At 50.4% G+C, this 16,887-nt stretch overlaps 1 protein-coding gene across 7 annotated transcripts in view; it reads left to right on the forward strand.

Annotated features, from left to right (window-relative positions):
* GSG1L (GSG1 like) overlaps positions 1–16,887 on the forward strand; it is a 207,833-nt gene that overhangs the window by 160,145 nt on the left and 30,801 nt on the right. For all 7 annotated transcript variants that reach the window (XR_006212352.1, XM_042971343.1, XM_042971345.1 and 4 more), the window contains one exon: positions 7,385–7,496. Coding sequence is in view for 6 of the 7 variants with exons in the window: in XM_042971343.1 (XP_042827277.1) it covers positions 7,385–7,496 (112 nt within the window). In the remaining variant the exon portion in view is untranslated. The remainder of the gene's footprint in view (positions 1–7,384; positions 7,497–16,887) is intronic.

Below are 16,887 nucleotides of genomic sequence, written 5' to 3' on the forward strand. Positions count from 1 at the left end.
CTACGACGTCTCTGCAGGTCATTTCTCTCTCTCTGCCAATGCCTCATGCATTTAATCCCCAGCTCGGACTGTTCCCCGAACCCCAAACTTGCACACCCAGCTACTTGCTTGCTATCTCTGTTTGCATGTAAGATAGGCATTTCCAGCTAATGTGGCCCACGTTGGAGCCTACCCAACCTAACGTCTTCCTTCCTTTATCTTCTTCGCCTTAGTGGGCGGCACCACCGTCTGCCCAGTTGCCCAAACCGAGACTCCGGAGGTCATCCTAGGCTCCAGGTCCCCTCGGCCCCACGTCCAGTCCCTCAGCACGTCCCGGTGGCTGCAGCTGCATACCTGCCCCGGAGCTGCCAGCAACTCTGGGCCAAGCCTCAGGCCTCCCAGCCGGGGGACCCTCTTCCCCACCCCTCCTGCATCCTCTCTCCTTACCCAGTAACCGGAATGTGCTGTAAACATAAATTGGGCCCCTGCTTTGGCCTTCTGCTGGCTTCGGTCACGCTTAGAATAAAAGCCGGGCTCATCACTGTGGCCCGGCAGATCCTGGCCACCGCCCGCCCTCCTGGCCGGTCTCGAAACACCTTGTCCGTCCCCCTCTGCAGGAGCCTCTTCTCCCTCCCCCCACCCCACCAGGTCAGGATCCTGCCTTCAGCCTTTACCAGGCCTCTCCCTCTGACTGGAGTGCTCTTCCCCAGACCTCCTTGTGGCTGCCTCCAGCTCCCATTCAAGCCTTTGCTTAAACGTCACCTCCCCAGAGAGGGCTTCCCTGACCACCCAGTCTGAGCAGCCCCTGGGATCTCTCCTGTCACATTGTCCTATTTTATAATGCATCGTGGCACTTTTCACTACCTGATGTGTTCTCGTTAACCTACGTGCTCGTTGTCTGGGCCTCAAGGGCAAGGCATCGGTCTGTCTGTGTCACTGGTCCCCACGCGCTAGAACAATGCCTGGCATATGAAAAGCATTCAATAAATATTCATTGACTGATTGAATTAATGAATAATAAATAAATGAATGATGACTCGCATCTTAGCTCCTGTAGACAACTCGCTCTCCAAAGTTGCCAAAATCTGGCCCTGCCCTCGTTCATTCCCACATCCCAGACCCAGGACTTCCCACCAGGCAGCCTAGTGCCCCTCCCCCACGCACCTTGACATCCGTGGTCATCTATTCATTCAACACATATTACCGAGTGCTGGGGACCACAAACCGGGTTCCTGGACGAGTGTAGAGTCTAGAGGGCCCATATAGTGAGCCTCAAGCATTCATTCATTCATTCATTCATTCATTCAATAAACACCACTATAGGACCTCCTGCATGCAAGCACTGTTCTAGATGCTTTACGAATATAAGCCACTGGATACTCATATGAGTCCATGAGGTAGGTGCTATTGTTATCCCTGTGTTATGTTGAGGAAACTGAGGCACAGAAACGGGAGGTCACCTACCCAAGGTCACATAGCTGGTGCTCATTTTGTTTCACTGTGGCTTTACCCTGGGCCTAATGTCCTGACCCTCCCGACATTGTCTCTTCCCTCTGGGCCCACGCCAGCCCCTCTGGACTTAAAAGCAGACTTTTCCCTTCCTCAATGTGAGCAGCGGAGGCCAGGGCGGGGGTCACGGCAGCCCTGCCCGCTCTGGGGTCAGCTCTGACCCCGCAGTCAGCCTCGCCCCCAGTGCCCTCCTGTGTCCCCCAGGGGCTGGAAGGAGCCACGCCTGCCTCACCAGGTGGGTCGGGGCCCCCACTTACGGTGTCAGGAGTTGGAAAATGAGATTTACGGCCCTTCGCTTCCTGGTGTGCGGCCGCCAGGAAGCAGCAGTCGCAGAGCAGGAAAGCCTCCTTCATGCCAATTTCAGGAGGGGCGGTAACTGCAGAAAGTCACTTTCTAATTCGCAGGAGTTGGAAACAATTCCTTCTGCGGAGAGTTTGTGTGACAGACGCTACCACGGACTTCCCTGTGCAGAACAGACATGCTTCCAGAAACACAGGCGAGGATCAGATGTTTAAAGGAGACTCTTCAAAAGGCAGTCAGAGAAACTCACCAGCCTATCTTTGAATTCTTTGAATGAGGAAATAATTTTCATTTATTGACTTTTCTTAAAGCACGGCCTTTCATATTTGGGAGTAAATGGAATCCGATTGAGAAATCACTGCTTTTCCAAACTAACAGTTTAGAAAATTGTTCTGCCAACAGGCTGGGTCTGGCTTCTGGGTCTCGCTAGGTGTTTTCATCATGTCCCCACTGCCCTAATAGAAGGAGTGGTTGTTCTCCTGAACGCTTTCCTTCGTTTGTAGATGCTCGTTGGGATTACCTGTGTCTACTGATGTCCCCATTTTATAGATGAGAAAACAAGACACGCAGAGGCCACATAACTCGGAGAGCATCTGGACTGGCATAGTGCAGAAGAAACTCAAGAAGTTAGAACAGCTGAGGGTTTGGAGAGTGAGCCCTCCGCCCCACCCCCCCACCCCCACAAACCCAGAAAGGGACTGGTTGGGGCTAGGGAAGGGGTCAGGACCCCACTAAAGGCGCAAGGTTCCTGGGTAAGGCAGCAATTCTAGGGGGAACGAGCACTGGGAAGTGAGCGGGGGGTAGGCTGTCCTCCCAGATAACAGACTCTACTGTGACTTATAAGGGGTAAAAGAGTGTGGCATTGACACAAGAACAGAGGCACACCAGTAGAACAGAGTGACATCAGGAAACACTCATGTACAGGTGGGGCTTGGAATGTCAGTGTCATTTAAAATCAGCGGGGAAGGGGCGCCTGGGTGGCTCAGTTGGATTTTGGCTCAGGTCATTATCTTATGGTTCATGAGATTGTCCCCCATATCGGGTTCTGTGCTGACAGTGTGGAGCCTGCTTGGGATTCTCTCTCTCTGTCTCTCTCTGCCCCTTCCCTGCTCGTGCTGTCTCTTTCTCTCAAGATAAATAAATAAAATAAAAATAAAATCAGGGGCACCTGGGTGGCTCACGACTTTGGCTCAGGTCGTGATCTCACAGTTCGTGGGTTCGAGCCCTGCGTTGAGCTCTGGGCTGACGGCTCAGAGCCTGGAACCTGCTTCCGATTCTGTGTCTCCCTCTCTACCCCTCCCCCACTCATGCTCTGTCTCTCTCTGCCTCTCAAAAATAAAGAAACGTAATAATTTAAAAAAATTAAAATAAATAAAATAAAAATGAAATCAGTGGGGGAAAGGACAGGTCATTCTATAAGGATTCAAGACAATCAGCTACTCATTAAAAACACTTAACTTACATCCTTAACTCACACCATTCACCAAGATAAATTCTAGGTGAATTAATATAAAAATATAGGACAATGCATTTACAGGTGTTCCTTTTCCAAAAAGATAGACACAGCATGTGAAAACTGCAAAGGAAAAGCCTGGTAAATTTGACTATATCAGATATCAAAGTGTTTGACAAAAGCAGCTTTATTCACAATTGCCAAAACTTGGAAGCAACTGAGATGTCCTTCCACAGATAACTGGACCACAGGTAAATGGCCTGTGATGGGTCCAGACGATGGAACATTATTCAGCACTAAAAAGCCATGAAGAGACAGAGAGGGACCTTAAGTGCATATTGCTAAGTGAGAGAAGCCAGCCTGAGAAGGCTATGTACTATGTGATTCCAACTATATGACATTCTGGAAAAGGCAAGCCTGTGGACACTGTAAACAGATCAGTGTTTGCCAGGGGTTCAGGGAGGCAGAGAGGGAGGGAGGGGTAAAAAGGTGGACCACAGGGGATTCTTGAGGCTATGAAACGATTCGGCACAGTAATGGTGGTTACCTGTCAGTATACATTTATCAAAGCCCATAGAATGTGCAACACGAAGAGTGAACCCTAATGTAAACTCAGGATTTAGTTAATAATAATGGATCAGTATTGGCTCATCAATTGTAACAAATGTACCACACGAATGCAAGATGTTAATCATACGGGAGATTGTGGCGGTGGTGACTGGGGACACATGGGAACTCTCCATAATTTCCCCTCACTTTTTCTGTGACCCTAAACCTGCTCTAAAAAGTAAAGTCTATTAATTTAAAAAAACAAAAAGGTGTTTGGTACATGGGAAAAGACAGAGCAGTAAACTCTTGGGTAGTCTGCGTGACAGACAGGATTAGTATCTAGAATACATAAAGAATTCCTACCAACTGATAAGAGAAAATGCTTTTTTTTTTAAAGAAAAAATTGACAAAGGATACAGACAGGCGCTATACAGACAGAGATAGGCATGGTCAATAAACGTGTGAAACACGCCCAAGCTCACTAGTATGAGGGAAATATAAAATTTACAACAATGTTGAGGTGTCATTCTGCATCATGCGATGGGCACAGCTTTTCATGTTTTGGCATCTCCAGTGTTGGTGAAGGTTTAGGTAAGTACCCCCAGACAGCTGGCAGAAACACATGATGGGGCTACCATGCAGGAGAGCAATTTTCTGACATTGACTCAAATTTAAAATGCATATACTTTATGACCCAGCAACTCTTATTATTCCATCTGGAGCAGTACTTGCTTGCATCCCCCAAAAGATTTGTAGAAAGGTGTTCATCGCAGCATTTCTTGTAGAGCCGAAAACGGGACAAGACCTAGTACCATCCATTGATTGGGTAGATAAAACAATTCCTTCGTTATTCCTTCGTTATTAAGGAATTGTATGCGTTGGCTCCGAAGAATAAGCTATATCAGTTACGTACGTCTTGGCAAGTTCACCCAGAATCGTGTCAAGTGACGAAAAAGAAGATATCCGTATGGCTCACCGTTCGCCTCCTTTCAACAGACTGGGCCAAGGCAGAGAGGACCAGAGAGGGTGCTGTCGAATGGGTGGGATAGCCCGGGTCAGTTCTGCGCCACCTGCCAGGGCACAACTAAGGATGTGGTCTAGGATGTACTCGGGCCTGGCAGAGACAGCCTGGGGGAGGATGGACTTTTAGGAGGCTCCTGAGGAGGCCTCAGCACCTGTCGTGGTGCCTGGATTTCCTCCCTGGGATTTCCTGACTCAAGGGCTCCCCACCAGCTCTAATCTGCAGTCAGAGAATAGCGAGAAGTGTCTATGAGGGGCTGACCCAGGCTCAGAGACGCAGACAACCACAGAGTCCTTGGTCTCCTTTGGGCCTGGGGTCCAGTGACTGGCGTCAGGCACGAGGTGTGCTGGAGCCTACTGGTGCCAACTGGGCACACCTCTCCTCTGCTCTGCCTTCCGTGACCTCACATTGGTCGCTTGGCATTGGCCGTAGTTGCACCGTGGAACCTGACAGACGCCACAAATCAGGGCTTTTCTTTTGCCTCTGGAGAATCAGTTGTTAACCATTTATCTTCACCCTGTGGGAACACAGGATGGCTTCCTCCCTCCATTCCCCACCCTGGGTTCCAGGACACAGAACCCCACTCCCTCTTTACTTCTGCCTTTGCTGAACCTCCATCTCTCCACTCCTTATCTCCATCTTTTCTCTGGCCTCCTCTTCAAGAAGAGGGGAGAGGGTGGAGAGCCTTGGAGTTGAGGGCATTTGGATATGGGCACCAGTCACAACTATGCCATTGACTCCCTCTGTGACCTTGGACAGACTTTCCCACTCCGGGCTTCTATTTTCTCCCCTGTGGAATGGAATAATCGTATTCAGGGCTACCACATACGGCCTTGTAGGCATGGTTCTGCTTCAACTCTGCTTCAACATAGACTGTATTGGGAATGGGGCCCTATGGAGATGTGCAGTGGGCAACCTGAACAACGGTACATAGTCCTGATCAAGGTACTTCATGATACTTCAGAGGGTTGTTATGAAAATTAAGAAGTAATCATACAGAGTGCTTGGCACATAGCAGGTGCACAAACATGGGTGTTTTCCTTTCTTCTTGTTATCTACCCCTCCCCTTCTCATCAATAATGTATCACTCTATCTTTTTTTTTTTTAATTTTTTTTTAATGTTTATTTATTTTTGAGACAGAGAGAGACAGAGCATGAACGGGGGAGGGTCAGAGAGAGAGGGAGACACAGAATCCGAAGCAGGCTCCAGGCTCTGAGCCGTCAGCACAGAACCCGATGCGGGGCTCGAACTCACGGACCGTGAGATCGTGACCTGAGCCGAAGTCGGACGCTTAACCGACCGAGCCACCCAGGCGCCCCGGTATCACTCTATCTTAAGGTTAGGTTCCTGAGGGCTCCAGATGCCACAGTCCACACAGAGAAATGTCCCCAGGTTTATAATAATCCTGGTGACTATAATGATTACATGCCACTGAGCACAGACTTGAGGCTGCCTTGCCTCACTTCACTTACTCTTTGCCTTACGTGTCACAATCCTCGTCTTCGGATTCAAGGACTTGAAGCTCAGAGAGTGAGGCTTTGCCCCGTGCTACGTGATGAAAACGTGGTGGAAGACTTCCAGCCAGTGGGCTCAAAGATTTTTGACCATGAGCCGCAGAAAAACATTTCATGTTTCAGTCACTGCGCCCATGTACACATGCATAGAACTGAAAAGTTCTCCAAAACAATATTCATTCCTGCTACATTTGATGTATCAGATATTTCTATTCCGTTCCATTCTGTTCCATTCTTCTTCTTCTTTTTTTTTTTAATGTGGCAGTCAACAGTGGCAATCGTTGAAGGTGATTTCATGACCCACTAATCTAGCGAATCAGCACCTGCAGTTTGAAAAATACCCTCTAGGCTGCTTCTCCCAAATGACCTCCTAACGCAGGAATCAGCAAACTATAGCCCACGGGTTAAAATCTGGCTCGGTGCCTGTTTTTGTAAAGTTTTATTGGTACACAGCCATACTCATCCATTCATACGTTTATTGTCTCTGACTCTTTTGTGCTACGACAGTAGAGAAGTAGTTACAACAGAGACTGCGTGGACCACAGAGCCTGAAATATCTACTTACCTGGTACTTACCGGAAAAGGTTCGGGGCTCCCGGGTGGCTCAGGCGGTTAAGCATCTGACTCTTAGTTCCGGCTCAGGTCACGATCTCACGGTTTCGTGAGTTCAAGCCCCGAGTCAGGCTCCCAGACGACAGCTTGGGATTCTCTCTCTCCCTCTCTCTCTCTCTCTCTGCCCGCCCCCCACTCATGATGTCTCTGTCTCTCACAATAAATAAGTAAACTTAAAAAAAAGACAAAGAAAAAGTCTGCCCATCCGTGCAGATTTGACCCTGTGTCTCCCTTGTTTAATTTCTCCACGCCTTCCCTGTATCTTTTTGCTCAGACTCAAGCTCCTTGGCTGGCTTAGAAAACACCACCCTCTGGCTTCCCCGCTCTGGTCCTACCAACGGCCCTTCCCCTTCCGTGCCAGTCCCCCAGCACTGACAGGCCCACAGGACAAAGGTGGACAGAGCTCCACCTTGCTTCCTGACCTCTTGTTCTGCTCCCCCCCACAGGCCTCCTGGGAATGGTCGCCCACATGATGTACACACAGGTGTTCCAGGTCACCGTGAGCCTCGGCCCTGAAGACTGGAGACCCCACTCCTGGGACTACGGATGGTCCTTCTGGTAAGTGGCCTTTGACCTTCAGACACCAGAGTCCCCACGCATGCTGGGCCTTCGGCAGCTCGGCCCAGGCGAGGGAGGAAGGGCAGAAGAAGGCAAGGGTAACCCAGAGTGCACAGGGACTTTGAGACTCTAGCTCTGGGCTTGGCAAACTATGGCCCATCCACTACCTGCTTTTATGCAGCCCTCAACTTAAGGAAGGTTTTTACATATTCAGATGCTTGAAATCAATCAAAAGAAGAATAACATCTTGTGATGTGTGGAAATAATGTGCACCTTAAATTTCAGTGTCCATAAATAAAGTTTTATTGGGACAGAGCCACTGTCATTATTCACGCGTTGTCTTGTGGCTGCTTTCACGCTACAATGGCAGAGCTGGGCGGTTGCAGGCCACACTCAGTGGCCCACGAAGCCTAAAATGTTCACCGCCCGGCCCTTTACAGAGTAAAGCTTCCGACCCCTGCCACACAGGCTGTTCTGGAAGGTGGAGGTGGAAGCTGATGAGTTGGGGGCGGTGGGGGTGGGCGGGCCTGGGAGGTCTGATAAGTTTTGTATGCAAGAGCAAGACAGAATCAGTAGACTCCCGAGCCAAGTAAACAAGGGGTGTGTGTTAGTTCGGGTGACCCAGAAGTCCAGTTGGGTCAGCTGGGGGGCCTCGGGTCACGACGGAAAAATCCGTCGTGACCCTCTGCGAATTTAACCCTGTCCCTGGGTGGGCTTTCCTCCTGGTGGTGAGAAAGCTCCCTCCTGGTGCTTCTTCCTCCACATACGGGGGAAGGGAGGGTTCCTCTTTCCCCAACGTTGACCGAAGTCCCCGGTCTCCCCCTGATGGGCCCATCAGGGGCCACGGGTCATCTTCTCTCTCCCGAATCATCACCACCGCTGAGGGAGGGCCAGGAGCGTATTGGCTCCGCTTGCCCCCGCTTACCTCTCGGGCGAGGAATGAGCCCAAAACTCGGTGGTGAATGACCGGGATGGGTGCTGGGTGAGCATCTGCCCCAGGCACAGCTGGGTCCAGGTGCTCGGGTGATTTCTCAGGAGCTCTCCCCGCCCCCTTGCCTGTCTCTGTTCCCTTTGTCCTTTGTCTCGTCTTCATTCACAGGCAGCTTTTCCCTAAGCAAAGATGGTCACCATGCCCAGCTCTAGGCTTCCATTTTACAAAAATAGCAATACCAGCAGAGAGATGAGGCTTCTTTCCCATATTTCCCGCCAAAATCCTGGTTACGGCTGTCATTGGATTAGCTTAAGTCGTGTGCCCATCCCGTGACCAATGATCTCGACCCTGATTGGTCTGGCCTGAGTCACAAGGTCCAGGCGGCGGGATTGGCCCCACCCAATCCCTTGGACAGAGACAGGAGGAGGAGCCTCCCCAGTGGAAAATTAGGGGTGAGGCGGGGTTATCAGAAGGAGGAAAGACAACGACCTCAGTTGTCCATTACACGAGGTATGCAGGCCTGCCTCTGGTGGCCGGGAATCACTTATCCACTCAGTCACTTTACATGCATTTACCGATTGCTTACTCGGGGACAGCCGCTCTCCTAAGTGCTGGGGGTACAGCAGTGGTGAAGACAGCGTGGTGACAGGTGAATGAGACAAGGAAACAAGCTGTAATGTGGATATGGGGGTGGCTCACAGACTGCTGTGGGAGCACAGAGGAGGGGTTGCTGACCCAGCTTCGGGCAGGGAGGGTCCTCTGGGGAGAATGTGATCGGGCAAAATGTGGAGAAGGGAATAAGACAATGTGCTGGGCAGAGGGGACAGGAGGTACAGAGACTTTGGAGGATCCTCAGAATGGAGTAGGAGTAGGAGTAGAGCTTCAAGTAAGAAGGACCCCCTTCCAGACCACTGGGGACTCTTGCTAATTTCACCCCTTCCCACCCTCTGTTTGGTTTCTGCTTTGCAAAGGCACGTGTCTTAAAGGGACCTTGACCCTCCCAACACCATTGTTGATCCCTGTTAAGTGGAAGGCTCGCGGGGAAACCAGCTAAGGCTCTGGTGCCCCCTGTTGCCCTACACTTCCCTCCTCCTAGCAGCTGTCGCCTGAGCTCTTGACCTTGGACGGTGGTCACCTGAGCTAGAGAAGGGGGCAAAGGAAAGGAATGAACATTCTTGGGTGTGAGCACGTGTGTGACCACCTGTGCCACGTATCGAGGCCTGGTATGTCACCATCGCAACGGCGCGGTGCGGTGGAAGTTTTGTGGAGAGGAAACTGAGGCACAGGCAACCTAAGTAACCCGCCCAAGCTCTCTCTGGCCGCTGAGCGGCAGGGCTGGGATCTGAACCCGGGCAGTGTGGCCTCAGAGCCCACACTCCTAACCTCTGTATTCTGCCTCTGCGAGAACGGGGTGATACGTAGACACTTTTTGTGGATGTGCGTGGCACGCTGTTTGACACACGGGAAGTGCTCTCAAACACCAGCCCTTCTAATGTTACCGATTTCCATATGAAATTTAACACACACAACCCCCCCCCCCCCGTGTTGCTCAGAAAGGTTGGGTCACGCACCCGGAGTCCCACAGCCTTAAGTAGCAATAGGATTCTAGAAGCCCCTGGCTCTCCGCCCTGGCACTCTCCGACCCCTGCGGGTGTCGGCCATGGGAAGCTTTCCTTCCCGGGAAGCCAGGCCTCCTGCCCTGCTCCTGTTCCCTTGGGGCTGGCCTCATTCTCATCTGACTTATTTAAGGCCGGGGCCCAACGTGCGGTCCCTATTAGGGCTGATCCATTTCTTCTTGTCACCAAGGCCTGCAAGATGGATCAGCCCCATTTTTCATCCCTTGCTTTTGGGGCCTCGCCAGGGCTGTGCAGCGTCATTGTGTCATTTCTCTTGTTTAATATGTGTGAGGCCGTTTGTCAAAATTCTGGCCCCAGCGCCTCCCCCATCCCCGCCCCAGGCACCAGGCAGGAGAGCAGCTTTGAGGCCAGACAGCGCCAGCCTCTGCCTCCCCACCCAGCAGAGCGAGACAGGCCGCGGAGACTTGGGAGGTCGGGGATCAGAGATGCCCAGCTGATGTTGGGCACCGGCTTCTGGGAGGCACACGTGCCCAGGAAGGGGAAGGGTCCACGGTTGAGAGTCAGACGGCCTCGTTCACACCTTGCCGACATGCACTGCTGGGCCGCTGGGGGCAGGCACTGCGGAGGGGTGGTTGAAGGGTGGCCTCTGGGCTCAGACAGCTTGGGAGCATATCCCCACTTTGACCCTCACCAGCCGTGGACTCGCACCAGGTCCCTCCGCCTCCCCGTGCCTCAGTATCCTCAGCTGTAAAATGGGGAGATGGCCCGAGTCTCTTGGCAAGCAGTCTGTCAGTTTTCTGTGGATTTATAACACATCACCCTAAAATGTAGTGGCTTAAAATAAAAATGTGTTATTGTCTCTTATGGCTTAACGGGTTGACTGGCTTTAGCTGGGTATTCCTTGCTCGGCGTCTTCCATGACGCTTTGGTGGGATGCCGGCCAGGGCTGGAGTCATCTGGGGCTTGGCTGGGTGGGCGGTCCAAGCTGGCCCCTCCCAGCACTGGCTGTGGGTGCTGGCCGGGGGCTGGGGGCTCAGCTAGGCTGTCAGCAGGACCAGCTTCTCCAGGCCGGTGGCCGGGCCCCTGCGGGGAGCAAGCATTCCGAGAGATCCGAGCAGAACCTACAAGTTTATTTTGTGACCTTGCCTCAGAAGTCACACTGTCGTTTCTGCTGCGTCTGTTGGTCAAGAGCAAGTGATGGGCCAGATTCAAGGAGAAGGGGCCCACACAAAGCATGAACCCCGGGAGGTGAGGCTCCCGGCGGGACGCATCCTTAGGGAGGGGCTGCAATGAGGACTATGTGAAATAACACGTGTGAGGTGCTTAGCACAGAGGATGTGCTCCACGCGTGTTATTATTAAAGGCAAGCAACCCAGCGTCTCAAGTGATTCATCTCTCGAGTTGATAATAATAATGCATGCCTCACAGGGTCTCCATCCACCCTGGATGCACCGCTCACATTTGCTCCCAGGACTTTAGTGTTCTCTTAGTATCCAGCCCTGGCCGTGACTTCCTGTCACTGCCCAGCTCGCTGCTTTGGCCGTGATAGAGCTTCAGAACCCCATCCTCACCCTGAGCCCGGAGCCCCTCCAGCCCTCCCGCCTGTTTGGGTTTTTTTTTTCCAAAAAAAACTCTCCCCTTAGCCCAGGGGCTGAACCCGGCCAGTAGACGTTTTGTGTGGCCTGCCACGATGTTCCATAAAAGTTGTATTTGCTTTTAACTGTCTAAAAAGGCAAACATTTTAGGCAAAAATCCAAGTTTTGGGCTTCTCTTGACCATTAGGGGCTATGTCCTTGCCTAACTGGCATTGCCACATGGCAGCCGGCGGCTGAAGCTGAGGGGTGGCTGCCCCCATAGATGGGGCCCATGCTGTCCGGTTCACCCCTGTCCCCACCACTCCTTCTCGCCTTATACTTTCCTCACTTCACCATCTAGCTGAGTCTGCGGGAATGTGAGGTTGTGACCCCCACGTGGAATGTCAACGTGTCCGTTTTCCTGGCGATGGCGGGGAAGGGGAAAGCTAGTCACTCTGTGCTTCTGTTTTCAATTTGATCAAAGTGAGAAAGATAGGAAAAAAGGGCCCCTCCTACCACAACACACACAGTGGAACCCCAGTCCTGAGCATTTAGTCTGCAGACTGAGGGTAGGAGAGCATCGTGGAGTTGTAGCTTTATAAGAGCTAGAAGCCCAGAGAGGTTAAGCGATTTGGCACAGGTCACACAGCAAGAGAGCAGCAAGTTGAGCCAGGTCCCAGAGAGGTGGTGCCTCTCTGTTTGCTTCTGGGACCCCATCTGTGTGAAGTGTGATGGCCTCACTGCTGCCCCCCTCCCTTCCTCCCCTTGTTCCCTTCCAGTCTCCACAACCCTGTGGAAACAGAAGGCTAGCTTCTTCTCTCTCTCTCAGGACCCTCGGCTGCCCTGCCCTCTCTGCAGGCCTTAGCTGGCATTTCAGCAGATCGATCCCTTAGGGGTGGGGGGTTCTGCTGCCATGACCGTAGAAGAACCTTGGCCCCAAAGAGCCACTGGGGAGGATGTGTTTGCTGGTGTCCCTGCTGAGAGGCTATGTGATCAGCAGGAAGCTCTCACTCTTTCTCATGTCCCTCAAGGCAGGTGGTTCTTGCCTCCTTTTGTTTAAGACCAGGGAAGGGAAGGAGAGGTGTGGCCGCCCAAGGACGCCTGCTGGCCATGGCTGGACTGCCTGGGGCCCCAGAACCTGCCGTCATCAGCTCCTGGTCCCATCAGCTCTGGGGCACTGAGCGTGGCCTGGACCGAGCATTTGGGCACAATGACTCTGTGCCCGTCTGGCCTGAAAGAGAACTAGGGTTGCCCCCCTCAGTGGTCAGTTAACAGTCTTCCCACGGAGGAGGGCCTGGGGGACACTGCAAGGTGGCATCTATGCATCTCTGAATCGGCCCCCGGCATTCCCCTGCCCCTGCCCCCCACAGCTCCCAGAGGACAGAGTGGTTGACAGTCACTCTGTCCACCCCATAACCCTCCCCTTTCCTCCCCACAGTGTCCACTCTGCTCTTGGCTCCAAAAACCAGGCCAACCACCCACGTACCTCAGGCAGCAGCCCAGGGGTGCACCAGCTCAGAATTGCAAGCTGCAAACAGCAGGAAGTGTTCCAGTCCCGAGGTTTTCAAACAGTGTCCTGCGTGAGGGCCCAGAGGGGTCTTGGGATGAGGCACGGCAGGGAGGATGAGGCTCTGAGCCCCTCACCCACATTAAAAGCAGGGCAGTATTTTTATAGCTGTTCAATCTCTGTTTATTCATTCTGCAAATATTTATTGAGCACCTGCTATGTGCCAGGCACTGTCCTTGGTGCTGAGCATATAGCCGGGAATAAAACAAAGCTCCTGTTTTCATGAAGCTGATGTTCTGGGGCGGGAGTTGGGGGAGCTACCGCTTCTGGGATGATGGAATAGACATCCTTCTCCCTATTCCTCCTGCTAAGTCCCGGCTAGCACTCCTGGAACATTATACATAAAGCAGCATAAGAGGATGCTAAAAGGTAGACACGAGACAGCAGGCTGTCCAGGGACTGAGAGCATATTGGTGAGTACTTTTTGTCTAGCGCATCCCGATCTACAAATGAAGAAGTCAGCAAGCCAGCAATGTGAAAAGGCGTGCACGCGCGCGCGCGCACACACACACACACACACACACACACACCATGGAGTCTGCTTTCTATAGCCAAAGACCAGGAAAGGGGCAGCCTACCAAGACAGAAAGTTTAGCAAGTTTAGCAATAACCGTATAGTGATACATAACAGACAAAAAAAACAACAACCCCAACAACTGTGGTTTGACCCCCACTCATGCCAAGCTTAGACTCCCCTCACCAGGCTATAAGGAGGCACCTAACTGCATGCCCCCTCACCTGCTGTGGTGGTGCCAGAGTAGGGAGCTGGGACTGTCACTTTGCTGGGAAAGTAACAAGCCCCACCCATCCCCAAGTGGCAGTGGAAATCCCACGGGGAGCCTGGACCTCACCCCCAGCAGGCAGTAACAGGACTGAACGTTTTCTCCCTAAGACTGGGAGCGCCACTCTTCCTCAACATAGTGCTGGAATTTCTTGCTAGTGCAATAAAGCACGAAAAGTAAATAAAAGGCACACAGATTGGAAAGGAAGAAATAAACCAGACTTGTTTGCAGATGACAGGATTGTCTATGTAGAAAAGTCCAAGACATCTACCAAAACATGCCTAGACCTGATGTATAGGTTCAGTAGAGTCTCAGGATATGAGACAAATAATGTAAAAACCTATTATGTTTCCATAAACCGGCATTGAACAGTTGGACAACAAAACTAAAAATACAATACCATTTGCATTCAACACAGTGAACGCTTCATCATCAATCTAACAAAACATTTGTAGGCCTTCCATGGTGAAAACCACAAAATGCCAACGAAAGGAATCAGAGAAGATCCAAATAGATGGAGAGAGACAGCGTGTTTGTGGTGAAGACGTCAGTTCTCCTCGAGTTAGTATACAGTTTCATGCAATTCCTGTGAAAATCTCAGCAAGATTTCTTGTAGGTATAGGTAAGATTATTTTAAAATTTATTAGGAAAGGCAAAGGAGCTAGAATAGCTAAAATAAGTTTGAAAAAGAAGGCTAAAAGTGGAAGGCTAAAATTGGGAAGTCTACCCAACTTCAAGACTTAATACATAGTTACGGTAGTCTAGATTGTGTGGTATTGGTGGAGGGGTAGACACACAGATCAACGGTGTGGAATAAGGAACCCAAAAATATGCCTCATTGATATTTGACAAAGATGCGTTTCCGTTCCGTGGAGGGGGGAGTAGCCTTTTCAACAAATATTGCAGGAGCTACTGGACAGTCATAGGTAAAAAAACAAAACAAAACAGAACAAAAAAGCACTCGATCTAAACTCCATGCCTTATCTAAAAATTAACTCAGAATGGATCGTGGACCTACATATACATTGTGAAATGATAAAGTTTTTAGAAGAAAAAAATAGAAAATCTTTGAATCTAGACCTAGGCAAAGAGGTCTTAGATTTAATATCGATTGGATCAAAAACATAAAAGGAACATTTGATAAATTGGATTTCAGCAAAATTAAACACTTTTGCTCTGTGACAGACCTTGTTAAGAGGTTGAAAAGACAAGTTGCTGAGGAAGAAAAGACTTGTTAGCCTCCGCTCTGACAAAGGACTCGTAGCTAGGATCAATGAAAACACTCAAAACTCAAAGGTAAACAATAACAGCAGCAAAACAACTCGATTAAAAAGTGGGCAGGAAGACATGAACAGAGATTTTGCCAAAGAGGATAAACAGATGGCAAGTAAGCAACTGAAAAGATGTTCACCACCATTAGCCATTAGGAAAATGCAAATGGAAACCATGATGAGGTGTTACTACACATCTATCAGAATCGCTAAAATAAAAAAAAAAGTGACAACATGAAATGCTGATGCAGATGTGGAGAAACTCAGCGATATCAGGGAACAAATGGTTGATACATGCAACAGGGACGACTCTCCAGAGAATCACACCGAGTAAAAAAGCCAATCCCCAAGATACATGCTGTGCAATTCCATTTATATAGCATTCTTAAAATGACAAGATTATAGAAATGAAGAACTGATTACTGGTTGCCAGAGTTTGGGAGGGGAGTGGGTGTGGCTGTAAAATGGCCACAGGAGAGATCATTGCGGTGATGGATGGAAATATTCTGTATCTCGATTGTATCTGTGTCAATATGCTTGTTCTGTGTTTGCAAGATGTTACCATGAGGGAAACCGGGGAAAACGTACATGGATGGATCGCTCTGCATGATTTCTTACAACTGCATGTGAATCTATAATTATCTCAAAATAGAAAGTTTCATTTAAAAACAAAGAATAATAAATAATAGGGGGAAAAAAAGCTACAGGGGAATTACAGGGTGTGGTGAGGGCTGAGAGGACACTGAACAGGGGTATGTGATAGAGAGAGACTCCTCCTCTCGTTGGGTCATCAGAGTTGGTAGTTGACCTGCTCCTAGACAAGACTAGAAATTCACTTTAAAACTAAGCTATGTAGAAGAAGGGAATGTATAAAAAGTAATTGTATAAGAACTTGGGTTGCCAATGACAGAAACCCAATTCAAATTGGCCTAGGGGAAAAAAAATCTGATAAAGGAATTTGGGCACCCATCACTGAAAAATCCAGGGATAATGGCTTCAGGTCAAGGATCTAGCTCCTTTTCGTGGCTCTGCTTTGAGGCAGCCTCATTAGCAGGTTGCATAGTGGCAAGGCAGGCCCCAGCAGCTCCAGGCTCAAATCCCACCCGTGTGGTACCCCAGGAGAAAGATGAGCCCTGTTTTCCAACAGCTTGAGCAAGAGTCCTGGGATCGGGTGTCACATGCCCATCCTTGAACCAATATCTGTGGCCAGAGGGAAGTGATGCTCTCATTGGCCAGGTGTTGGCCATGTGATCACGCCTAAAGGTTGGGGGGGGGGGTGAGGCCAGCTCCATACAAACCACATGACCTGAGAAGAGGGGAGCACTGGTCCCTTAACAGAATGGATGCTGGTCAGGCAAAACTAACCTATGTATCCTTGTGGAATCCCAGAAAAAGCCTGCTTCTTCATTTGCCATCATCATGCTTTTAATTTCCACCTGTCTAAACACGTACCCCACATTGAACTAGTCTTGAGTTTCATTGCTCAGAGGAGAGAGTATCTGATTGGACCAACTTCCCAGATGTTCAGCCCTCATCCAGTCATGTATGAACAGGGGGGCGGGGTCACCTACTGGACTCTTTGATGGACAAGGCCGCTCTAAGAGGGGGCCAAGTGGACCTCATGCCTGTCTATTACAGCTACTCAGAGTTTCTGGGAGATCAAATTAGCTCATTATCATGAAAGAACAA

This window comes from Panthera tigris, chromosome E3, assembly GCF_018350195.1.
Source record: "Panthera tigris isolate Pti1 chromosome E3, P.tigris_Pti1_mat1.1, whole genome shotgun sequence".
Classification (NCBI taxonomy): domain Eukaryota; kingdom Metazoa; phylum Chordata; class Mammalia; order Carnivora; family Felidae; genus Panthera; species Panthera tigris.